The following is a 12902-nucleotide window of genomic DNA, read 5'->3' as shown; positions in this document are numbered from 1 at the left end:
AGAAAAGCAATAAAATAGCAGTAAAATAGCAGTAAAAAATATAAAATATAAAATGCACAGTATATACAGTACAGTATATATCTATATATATTATATACAAACAACCAAGAAACACAGTCAACAGTGTTATTGTTATGTGATGGATTTTGCCAGAGGTGAGTTATTGTACAGTCTTATTGCGGTCGGCAGGAATGATCTCCTGTATCTGTCCTTGTGACAGTGGAGCTGGAGGAGTCTTTTGGAGAACATCCTCCTCTGTCCCTGCAGCAGGTGGTGCAGAGGGTGGTCAGGATTATCCAATATGGATAATAGTTTGTTCAGCGTCCTCCTCTCCACCACCTTTTCCAGGCTGTCCAGTTTGTAGCCGATGATGGAGATGATGTGAGTGAAGGACAGAGCCGAGAGAGTCGGTGTACAGAGAGAAGAGGAGGGGACCCGGGACGGAGCCTTGAGGGACACCAGTAGTGAGAGGACAAGGTTCAGACACAGATCCTCTCCAAGTTCCCTGGTAGGTGAGGTCGTTGAGGTAGGATGAGAACAGGGAGAGAGCAGAGCCTGAGACACCGAGGTCCTGAAGGAGGAAAGAAGGATCTGGTGGTTCACTGTGTCAAATGCAGCAGAAGGTCTAGAAGGATCAGGACAGAGGACAGAGAGGCTGCTCTAGCAGTGTGAAGCTGCTCAGAGACAGAAGGAGGACCGTCTCTGTTGAGTGGTCTGTTGAAACCAGACTGGTGGTCAAGAAGGTTATTATGGTGGAGATAGGAGGAGAGTTGGTCAAAGATAGCTCGCTCCAGAGTTTTGGAAAGAAAGGGAAGAAGAGAGATGAGTCTGCAGTTGCCCCTTCCAAGCACCTTTCCCTGAACCACTCCCCCAATCAGCCCCTCCTACATTAGTCTCCCTGTTAGTCTCTGTTAGTCTCTCTGTTAGTCTCTATTAGTCTTTGTTAGTCTCTCGGTTGGTCTCTGTTAGTCTCTCTGTTAGTCTCTGTTTGTCTCTGTTGAGTCTCTGTTGGTCTCTATTAGTCTCTCTGTTGGTCTCTGTTAGTCTCTCGTTAGTCTCTATTAGTCTCTGTTAGTCTCTCTGTTAGTCTCTGTTTGTCTCTGTTGTTCTTCAAGCGAGACTACACGTCTTTTATTTCAGAGTGAAGTCTACTTGTTAGTTGATGAAGTGTAAAACACTGATGTCTGTTTCAGCTGTGAAATAGTGTTATGTTGTGTTTGTTTTGTGATCTAAGAGGAATCTGACATGAAGCAGAGGAGACAGTCGTAGTGATCCAAGTTTGCTATATGAACCACGTCCTGTATGGGCAGCGCTAGCTGTGATGCTAACAGTTTGTGAGGTTTTGGTCTTTTCAGTGCTGTTTGTTGAGCTTCTGTATGACATTAAATAACATCAGCTAGCAGCAGCTAGCAATAGCAGCAGTACCTCATCATGATGAATGTCACTTCCGTCAAACTTTTCATTCACTCAAGTTCTCCTCACACATGACCACATCTCCTCTCACATGACCATGCCTCCTCATACATGGCCAAACCTCCTCACACATGACCATGCCTCCTCACAAATGACCACGCCTCCTCACACATGGTCACCCCTCCTCACACATGGCCACGCCTCCTCAAACATGACCAAGCCTCCTCTCCTCATACATGACCACACCTCCTCACACATGACCACATCTCCTCATTATAGATCTGTGTGCAATGTGGCCATCTTTAATAAGTCCACTCCACACATTATTTTCCCTCAGGTACCATCCGGACCGCCGTGTCCAACATGGACCGTGAGACCAGGGACTGCTATGCTGTGGTGGTCCAGGCCAAAGACATGGCGGGCTCAGTGGGAGGACTGTCAGGATCCACCACGGTCAACATCACCGTCATCGACGTCAACGACAACCCGCCCAAGTTCCCGCAGAGTGAGTTTTGATAACCTTGATAAACCTTAATCATCTTCATCATCTTTATCACCTTCATCACCTTCATCATCTTCATCATCTCCATCACCTTCATCACCTTCATCATCTTCATCATCTTCATCACATCCATCACTTTCATTATCTTCATCACCTCCATCACCTCCATCAGCTTCATCATCTTCATCACCTCCATCATCTTCACCTCGATACAGTACTGCTGTAATATATCACCTCCATCATCTTCATCACCTCCATCATCTTCATCACCTCAATACATTACTGCTTTAATGTATCACCTTCATCATCTTCATCACTTCCATCACCTCAAGTCACCTCCATCACCTTCATCCCCTCCATCACCTCCATCATCTTCATCACCTCAATACAGTACTGCTGTAATATATCACCTCCATCATCTTCATCACCTCCATCATCTTCATCATGTTCATCATCATCATCATCATCATCTTCATCACCTCAATACATTACTGCTTTAATGTATCACCTTCATCATCTTCATCACTTCCATCACCTCAAGTCACCTCCATCACCTTCATCCCCTCCATCACCTCCATCATCTTCATCACCTCAATACAGTACTGCCTTAATGTATCACCTTCATCACATCCATCACTTTCATTATCTTCATCACCTCCATCAGCTTCATCATCTTCATCACCTCCATCATCTTCACCTCGATACAGTACTGCTGTAATATATCACCTCCATCATCTTCATCACCTCCATCATCTTCATCATGTTCATCATCATCATCATCTTCATCACCTCAATACATTACTGCTTTAATGTATCACCTTCATCATCTTCATCACTTCCATCACCTCAAGTCACCTCCATCACCTTCATCCCCTCCATCACCTCCATCATCTTCATCACCTCAATACAGTACTGCCTTAATGTATCACCTTCATCACCTCCATCACCTCCATCATCTTCATCACCTTTATCACCTTCGTCACCTTCATCACCTCTCCCACCTCCATCACCACCATTATCTTCATCATCTCAATATAGTACCGCCTTAATATATCACCTCCATCACGTTCATCATGTTCATCGTGTTCATCATCTTCATCTTCATCACCTCCATCACCTTCATCATCTTCATCTTAATCTTCATCACCTCCATCATCTTCATTACCTTAATCACCTCCATCATCTTCGCTACAGCAGCATTATAGTCACAGGTAAAGAAATAAAAATCACAGCGTAAAAAATATTAAATATTAAACATGAAAATGCACAATATATACAATAAAATTAAATAATATTAATTTAAACCAACTAAACAATAGTGTAAAGATTTAAGCAGCAAACAAACAAACAACGGTGTTATCGTTAGATGATGATTTAACCAGAGGTGCGTTATTGTATAGTCTGAAAGCAGTGGGCAGGAATGATCTCCTGTATCAGGAATGATCTCCTGTATCTGGAATGATCTCCTGTATCTGGAATGATCTCCTGTATCAGGAATGATCTCCTGTATCTGGAATGATCTCCTGTATCTGGAATGATCTCCTGTATCAGGAACAATCTCCTGTATCTGGAATGATCTCCTGTATCAGGAACGATCTCCTGTATCTGGAATGATCTCCTGTATCTGGAATGATCTCCTGTATCTGGAATGATCTCCTGTATCTGTCCTTGTGACAGCAGCTGGAGGAGTCTATTGGAGAATGTCCTCCTCTGTCCCTGCAGCAGGTGGTGGAGAGGGTGGTCAGTATTATCCAATATGGATAACAGTTTCTTCAGTGTCCTCCTATTTTCTAGACTGCCCAGTTTACAGCCAATTATGGAGCTGGCCTTCTTAACCAGTTTGTTAAGTCTGTTGGTTTCTCCATCCCCCAGCAGACTTCACTGACCACAACAGACAAGTAGAACATCTCCAACATCTTGCTGCACACCTTTAAGGATCGAAGAGAAAAAGAGTCAACTCATCCCCTTCTTGTAGACAGCATTGATGTTGGTCTTCCAGTTCAGTCTGTTGTCATGGAGACACCAGGTACTTGTACTCCTCCACCAGGTCCACCTCCTCTCCCAGAGCTCTCAGCGGTTGTGAAGCCGTCATCTTCCTCCTGAAGTCGACCACCATCTCTCTGGTCTTGGCCACGTTCAGGAGCAGGTGATTTCTTCCCGCCCACTCCACAAAGTCCTCCACTACTGCCCTGTACTCCTCCTCCCGTCCATCCCTTATACATCCTACCACTGCAGAGTCATCAGAGAACTTCTGCAGATGTCTTGACTCTGAGTTGTACTGGAAGTCAGTTGTGTATAAGGTGAACAGAAGGGAGACAGAACAGTTCCCTGTGGAGCTCCAGTACCACTGACCACCGTATCAGACAGCACACTGCCCAGACGGACAAACTGTGGTCTGCCTGTCAGGTAGTCAGTGATCCAGGAGACGGTGGACATGTCAACCCCCACCACCCGCAGCTTCTCACTCAGCAGCAGTGGTTGGATGGTGTTGAATGCACTGGAGAAATCAAAGAAAGTGATTCTCACAGAGCCACCGGTTCCATCCAGGTGAGACTGAGCTCGTTGCAGAAGGTAGATGATGGCGTCGTCCACTCCCACACGAGGTTGGTATGCAAATTGCAGAGGGTCCAGAGAAGATTTCACCAGCGGTCTGAGGTGGGCCAAGACCAGCCTCTCCAGCACCTTCATCACATGAGATGTGAGGGCAACCGGTCGGTAGTCATTGAGGCCAGATGGAGTCGTCTTCTTATGAACAGGAACCAGGCAGGACGTTTTCAACAGCACCGGGACCTCCTCCTGCTTCAGCCTCAGGTTGGAGAGGTGTTGCAGGACCTCAGCCAGCTGGATGGCGCAGGTCTTCAGGACCCCGGGGCTGATGCCGTCAGGTCTTCAGGACCCCAGGGCTGCACAGCACATCCCAGTCCGTGGACTCAAAGCAGTCCTACAGGGCTTTTTTAACCTCCTGTGTCCACCTCCTCACAGTCCTGGTGGTTACAGGCTGCCTCTGCACCAGAGGAACATACTTTGGTGTCAGCAGGACCAAGCTGTGATCTGACCTAGCAAGGGGGGGAAGGGCAGTAGCACTGTATGCATCCATGGCATTAGCATACAGTAAGTCCAGAGTTTTATTGTTCCTTGTGGGGAAGTTGCAAAGTTGGCAGTACTTTATCCAGAGTGGTTGAGGTCTCCAGTAACTGCCAAAAATGCAGTGGGACACTGAGTCTGCAGTTTAGACACAGTGGAGTAGATGGTGTCTACTGCTGCCTCAGCATCAGCTGATGGAGGAACGTACACAGCGTCAGCAATGACAGACGAGAACTCCCTCGGCAAATAATACGGACACATCCCCACGGCTAGAAGTTCAATGTCCGGGCTACAGAAACGTTCCTTCACACACACATGGCCGTGATTACACCACCTCTCGTTCACATACATTGCAATCCCTCCACCTTTCTTCTTACCGCTCTGCACAACGTCTCCGTCCGCCCGAACAGTCATGAAGCCGGGAACGGTCCTGAAGCAGGGAACGGTCCTGAAACAGGGAACGGACCTGAAGCCGGGAATGGTCCTGAAGCAGGGTACGGTCCTGAAACAGGGAACGGTCCTGCAGCCGGGAATGGACCTGAAGCCGGGTACGGTCCTGAAGCAGGGAACGGTCCTGAAACAGGGAACGGTCCTGAAACAGGGAATGGTCCTGAAGCCGGGTACAGTCCTGAAGCAGGGAACGGTCCTGAAACAGGGAACGGTCCTGAAACAGGGAATGGTCCTGAAGCCGGGTACAGTCCTGAAGCAGGGAACGGTCCTGAAGCAGGGAGCAGTCCTGAAGCCGGTACGGCTGTACTGTGGTCCGGGAGATGTGAGTGCAGCCATGTCTCAGTGAAACACATGATGCTGCACTCCCGGTACTTCCTCTGGGTCTTTATCAGTGCGCCAAGCTCATCAGTCTTATTGGCCAAGGACCTCACGTTCCCCATTAAAGTCGCCGGTATAGATGGTTTATATTTCCTCCTCTTCGCCTTCAACTTAGCTCCAGCTCTGCAACCCTGACGTCTTCTCCGAAGTCCCTCTGGGATTTCAGGCCTCGCTCCGGGCAGCAGTAAAGGTTTACTCAGCGCAATCAGCTGGTCGCGAGAGTAAACGATGCCCCCAGTCCACTGTGCGTAGCTCTCTGTTACAAAGAGGGAAAAAAGTAACAGAAAAGCCACCAGAAAAGAGGAAAAAAAGTTACGGTCCATTGTCTGACCGTCACTTAACAAAACGTGAAAGAAAAACAACTCAGAAGAGAGGAGAAAAAACTGAAAAATACTTAAAACAAAAACACACCCGGGGAGCTGCTGCAACAGGCTGCCACTAGCAAGGCGCCATCTTGCATCTTCATTATCATCATCATCATCATCACCTTCATCACCTCTATCACCTCCTTTACCTCCAATCACCTCTATCACCTTCATCACCTCCATCATCTTCATCACCTCAATATAGTACCGCTTTAATATATCACCTCCATCACCTTCATTGTTTTATTTAATCTGCTTCAGTTTGGTGAACAAACATTACTGATGCAGCCACATAGCTGATAACACGTATTTCATCACTTTTACACAATGGAAAATCAGTTTTCTGGTACAAAGCCAGTGGAGAGACTGAAGACCTTTTTCACAGCAGACATTTTGACTTGTCCTTGTAAGGAAAACACAGGTGTGTTAATGATGGCTGGGTCACACTGAGGGGAGGTCCTGCTGTTGTACATGTTCGTTTCCTGTCATGGCTCACAGGGACACTACACCTGAGGATCACGGCAGAGCTTGAAATAGACACACCCATCCACGACAGCAAAACGTGAGATAGTCACACTTTGGGCTTTCTAACCCCAACCATGTGCTGATTCAATAATCCCAACCATTTGTTTTAGCTAAAAAGGGACATTTTCCTGCAAATCACACGGCTCGAAACAGGTTTCATTTTTGTCAACTACAGGAAAACAGAGACTAACTGTCACACCCAGACAGTGTCAGGCGTACCTATCTCACGTTTTGCTGTCAGAACCAACGTGTCTATTTCATGCTTTGCCGTGACACCAGGTTGGACACTAAATTAAACTGAGCCCTCCTGAATACACCTGTGGTTTCCCTACAATGACATTAAAATGTTTACCGTCAAGAAGGTCTATTCTTTAATTACAGGAAGGCATCCTATCAAATGATCTCACGTAAAGTTAGTCATTGTTAGTGTGAATCTCGGTGTGGCGAATATGTGGCAAACACAAAGACATAACGTATTTATAACTAATGAGTTTAATTAATGAAAATAGATAGCCAAATATTTTATCATTAGTTGTTCCATTTCCTGTTGATCTCATGTTTCCTGTTGTTTCTGTTATTTAATGGCTCCAAATAATCATTATTTAATATCTATTTATTATCTGCAGAATAATTTCTTCTATCCTCCTGTTTTTATTTGAAAGAGCTGCTGTAAAAATCCAAGTATGACGTCGATTTAAATATGTAAAAGTACAAAAATGAAAATATATTAATTCCTTATTGACCTCATCCATATTACAGTGAGACAGATCCACATCTTTGTATATGATATCATATACTAACAGTGTATTCACAGTGACACAATGGTCCAGCTGACAAACACTGAGTGGGCGCACACACCATGATTAATAACCTGAACACACACCCTCTCAGACTCAGACAAATCATATTTTTCAATTATAGCTCCAGGCCAGTATGAATATAGTATTATGCTAATGAGAGTAGTAAACATGTCAGGAAATGTAATATCATAAACCTCAACTTATTTATTTAACATGAACACAGTTTCTTTTCTGCCTGATGTGAAGACATAAAAACCTCCCACAGCAGCACAAACACAATCTTTGTATTAAATAAAAAAACATTTCATTCAGGAAAACCATGAGCAAACAAACCATATTTCCCCTTCTGAATCAAAAACGACATAAAAAAGACATGAGACATACTATGGAAAGAAAGCAAATGTACATGACTGGTAAAAAAATATATTGTATAAATGAACAATGATCAGAGAATTAACTGGAGACAAAAAATGAATCACAATTTTATCACTTAAACTATATTTCAGAAAAATATGATATATATATATATATTATATAATAATATATAAGGATAACCTATAGTAAGACCCTACAAGACATATTATAAGGAGAACCTATAGTAAGACCCTACACAACATATAAGGAGAACCTATAGTTAGACCCTACAAGACGTATTATAGTAAGAAACCATTAATACGACCCTAAAAGGCATATTATAGGGAAAAATCCAAAGGTAAGCTCCTGCAAGACATATTAAAGGAATAACCTATCGTAAGACCCAACAAGACATATTGTAGGGAGAACTTATGTTTCATCAATCCGTAAAGTCTGAAGGCTGTTCTTGAAGTAGAGAGGGAGTCTGTCCTGAACCAGAACCGGGAGCTGGTTCCACAGGAGAGCCAGAACTGGGAACTGGTTCCACAGGAGAACCAAAACTGGGAACTGGTTCCACAGGATAGCCAGAGCCGGGAGCTGGTTCCACAGGAGAACTAGAACTGGGAGCTGGTTCCACAGGAGAGAGTTCTGAAAGATGAAGGCTCCGCCTCCTGTTTTACCTTACAAAATGCAAAATCAACAAGTGAACCTCCACCTGGTGTTGTTCATTCACCATTACTCTCACTTATTTAATATAAATAACTCAACATGAGTGCATCGCTCTACATGACAATAATAATCACAACATGACAGCACGTGTCCATAAACTCCAGCTGTGGTTCCTGAAAATGAGTGAACATACAGTACCAGTCAAAAGTTTGGATACACCTTCTCATTCAATGTTTTTTCTTTATTTTTAATTTATTTCTACACTGCAGATTAATATTGAAGACATCCAAACTATGAAGGAACACATATGGAAGTATGTGCTAAACAAAAAAAATGTTAAACAAACCAGAATATGTTTTATATTTTAGATTCTTCAAAGTAGCCACCTTTTGCTTTGATTACAGTTTTGCACACTCTTGGGATTATTTCAATCAGCTCCATGAGGTGTTCACCTGGACTGGTTTTCAGTTAACAGGTGAGCCTTGTCAAGAGTTCATTTGTGGAATTTCTTGTCTTCTTAATGTGTTTGAGACCATCAGTTGTGTTGTGCAGAGGCAGGGTTGGTGCACAGCTCTACAGTGAATCGATATATTCGACTACACTTCTCATCCATATATGGCAAGAACCACTCAACTAAGTAAAGAGAAATGACAGTCCATCATTACTTTAAGACAGGAAGGTCAGTCAATCCGGAACATTTAGAGAACTTTGAATGTATCCTCAAGTGCAGTCGTGAAAACCATCAAACGCTCTGATGAAACTGGCTCTCATGGGGACCGCCCCAAGACAGGAAGACCAAGAGTTACCTCTACTGCCGAGGATAAGTTCATTACAGTTACCAGCCTCAGAAACCGCAAATTAACAGAACCTCAGATTACAGCCCACAGAAATGCTTCACAGAGTTCAAGTAGCAGACACATCTCAACATCAACTGTTCAGAGGAGACTGGGTGAATCAGGCCTTTATGGTCTAATTGCTGCAAAGAAGCCGCTACTGAGGAAGAACAAGAAGAAGAGACTTGCTTGGGCCAAGAAACACAAGGACTGGACATCAAACCAGTGGAACTCTGGACTTTGGTCTGATGAGTCCTATTTTGAGATTTTTGGTTCCACCTGCCGTGTCTTTGTAAGACACAGAAAAGGTGAGCAGATGGTTTCCACATGTGTGGTTCCCACCGTGAAGCATGGAGGAGGAGGTGTGATGGTGTGTGTGTGTGTGGGGGGGCTTTGCTGGTGACACTGTTGGTGATTTATTCAAAATTCAAGGCATACTTAACCAGCATGGCTCCCACAGCATTCTGCAGCGACATGCCATCCCATCTGGTTTGAGCTTAGTGGGACCAGCATTTGTATTTCAACAGGACAAGGACCCCAAACACACCTCCAGGCTATGGAAGGGCTGTTTAACCAAGAAGGAGAGTGATGAGTGCTGCGTCAGATGACCTGGCTTCCACAATCACCGACCTAAACCCAATGAGACGGTCTGGGATGAGTTGGACCGCAGAGTGAAGGCAAAGCAGCCAACAAGAGCTCAGCACCTCTGGGAACTCCTTCAAGACTGTTGGAAAACCATTCCAGGTGAACACCTCATGGAGCTGATTGAAATAATCCCAAGAGTGTGCAAAGCTGTCATCAAAGCAAAAGGTGGCTACTTTGAAAAATGTAAAATATAAAACATATTCTAGTTTGTTGAGCATTTTTTTGTATACCACATAATTCCATGTGTTCCTTCATAGTTTGGATGTCTTCAATATTAATCAAAATGTAGAAACAAATTAAAATAAAGAAAAACAATTGAATGAGAAGCTGTGTCCAAACTTTTGACTGGTACTGTATCAGGAACCGACTCCCTACATCTACCATGAACGACCTCAGAACTACAACGCTGGTTCCTAAACAGTAGTGATGCTATGTAAATACATTACATTTAGCTGATGCTTTTATCCAAAGCGACTTACAACATACGATGGTTCACCATTGGGAGCAATTTAGGGTTCAGTGACAGGTGTGTGGGCAGGAGGAGCTGGGGAGGTGCATGTTTTTGGATGTTGGGAGGAAGCTGGAGTACCCGGAGAGAACCCACGCAAGCACAGGGAGAACATGCAAACTCTGCACAGAAAGGCCCAGGCCCGGATTCGAACCCTGAACCTTTTTGCTGTGAGGTGACAATGCTAACCACTGCACCACTGTGCCACCCATTAAATGAAAACAGAACTTGATGATTTATAAATCACATTAACCCATATTTAATGGAAAATACACCAAAGACAACATATAACATTGTTGAAACTGAGAAATCGTATTGTTTTATGAAAAATGTATGATACGAGCCTGCATGAAACAACAGGGTGAGACACATGGGACCCCCCCCCCCCCCCCCCCCCCCCCCCCCCCCCCCCCCCCCCCCCCCCCCCCCCCCCCCCCCCCCCCCCCCCCCCCCCCCCCCCCCCCCCCCCCCCCCCCCCCCCCCCCCCCCCCCCCCCCCCCCCCCCCCCCCCCCCCCCCCCCCCCCCCCCCCCCCCCCCCCCCCCCTGTCTGATGCTTTCTGTAGATCATATTAACATCAGCCGGCACATAATAACGTATCCTCGTGTAAGTGTTCCAGAGTCCTCATGGTTCCTTGACCTCTATGTTTTCCCGAGGTCAAATCCAGAGCTCAGAAAAGGACTGAGGAGGGTTTTTTGGACTATTCTCATGTCAGTCTGTCCACCAGGTTATTAGCAGCCAGTATGTTAAACTGCAGGTAAAACGCTGTGTTGAAACACTGTGTGTTGCAGAGAGCTACCAGCTGTACGTACCAGAACTGTCTTCGGTCGGTAAAGCAGTGGGTCGGATCAGAGCCAACGATGAAGATGAAGGGCTGAACGCTGAGATGACCTACAGCATCATTAACGCTGACGCAGCGGCCATCTTCTCCATCAGCACTGATGCTGACTTCAGGGAAGGAATCATCTCCCTCCAGCAGGTAGGAATCAGGTGATGGTTGTAGAGGTGTAGCTTTCCGTCAGGCAGCCATGTTTGATCAGTGTTTCTTTATGAAGACTCCAGGCTTACATCCTGTGTGAGACACTGTAATTGGCTGGTTCTGTTACTACCTTTAAGCAGCGATGCAGGTTAACCTTTTAAAAACACACCTATTTGTAGGCCTTTGCTCGGAAATTGCATACCCATAATAAATATAGTTATATAGTATATCTCTGCAACCACAATAAAAAAAAATGATTAAAAAAATAATAATAATAATAATTTAATAATAAAGGGAACACTTGTGAGATTTGTTCAGATGTGTAAAAATTTGTATATATGTCCATATTTTAATAATAGTTTTGCTAAGTCTTCTCCCTGGCCCCCAGTTGGGGGCCTCTACAGCTTAAAGGGTTAAAAGAGTAGTCTGCAGGATGTTTTCTTGAATAACTGCTGCTGGTATAAAAGGAAGTGTTTCACAGATCCATGCTGGTCCGGGATCAGAGGCTCTCTGCTCTCCTTCACTGAGACACTTTGAACTGAATGATATTAAAGGAGCAACACGTAAAATGATTTCAATCTGACTTTGACGATGTTATTTCCTGTCATTTGGCAGATCATTTTAGTTTTAGAACAAGATGTCTTGTAATACCACTTCGCACCACAAGAGGTGACAGTGAGTCACTGCAGCGTCAGTCTGGTGTCAGTCAACGCCACATCACACCACGCCATGTCACATCACACCACACCATGTCACATCACCCCACGCCATGTAACATCACCCCACGCCATGTCACATCACACCACGCCATGTCACATCACACCACGCCATGTAACATCACCCCATGTCACATCACACCACGCCATGTAACATCACCCCACGCCATGTCACAACACACCACGCCATGTCACATCACCCCACGCCATGTCACATCACCCCACGCCATGTCACAACACACCACGCCATGTCACATCACCCCACGCCATGTCACATCACCCCACGCCATGTAACATCACCCCACGCCATGTCACATCACACCACGCCATGTCACATCACACCACGCCATGTAACATCACCCCATGTCACATCACACCACGCCATGTAACATCACCCCACGCCATGTCACAACACACCACGCCATGTCACATCACCCCACGCCATGTCACATCACCCCACGCCATGTCACAACACACCACGCCATGTCACATCACCCCACGCCATGTCACATCACCCCACGCCATGTCACATCACACCACGCCATGTAACATCACCCCACGCCATATCACATCACACCACGCCATGTCACATCACACCACGCCATGTAACATCACCCCACGCCATGTCACATCACACCACGCCATGTCACATCACCCCACGCCATGTCACATCACCCCACGC

The 12902-nt window shown here is 45.4% G+C and overlaps 1 protein-coding gene across 1 annotated transcript in view; it reads left to right on the top strand.

Annotated features, from left to right (window-relative positions):
• LOC138637104 (cadherin-18-like) overlaps window positions 1-12902 on the top strand; it is a 72632-nt gene that overhangs the window by 17796 nt on the left and 41934 nt on the right. Inside the window, exons 3-4 of the mRNA XM_069725583.1 lie at window positions 1751-1918; window positions 11317-11504. Coding sequence (XP_069581684.1) covers window positions 1751-1918; window positions 11317-11504 — 356 coding nt within the window. The remainder of the gene's footprint in view (window positions 1-1750; window positions 1919-11316; window positions 11505-12902) is intronic.

The sequence above is a fragment of the Brachyistius frenatus genome, unplaced genomic scaffold (genome assembly GCF_029030835.1).
Source record: "Brachyistius frenatus isolate BFR_SWC_R1_liver_20210118 unplaced genomic scaffold, ASM2903083v1 Contig_430, whole genome shotgun sequence".
Lineage (NCBI taxonomy): Eukaryota > Metazoa > Chordata > Actinopteri > Embiotocidae > Brachyistius > Brachyistius frenatus.
The sequence above is the reverse complement of the archived record's forward strand: the minus strand, read 5'-3'. Positions and strand labels throughout refer to the sequence as shown.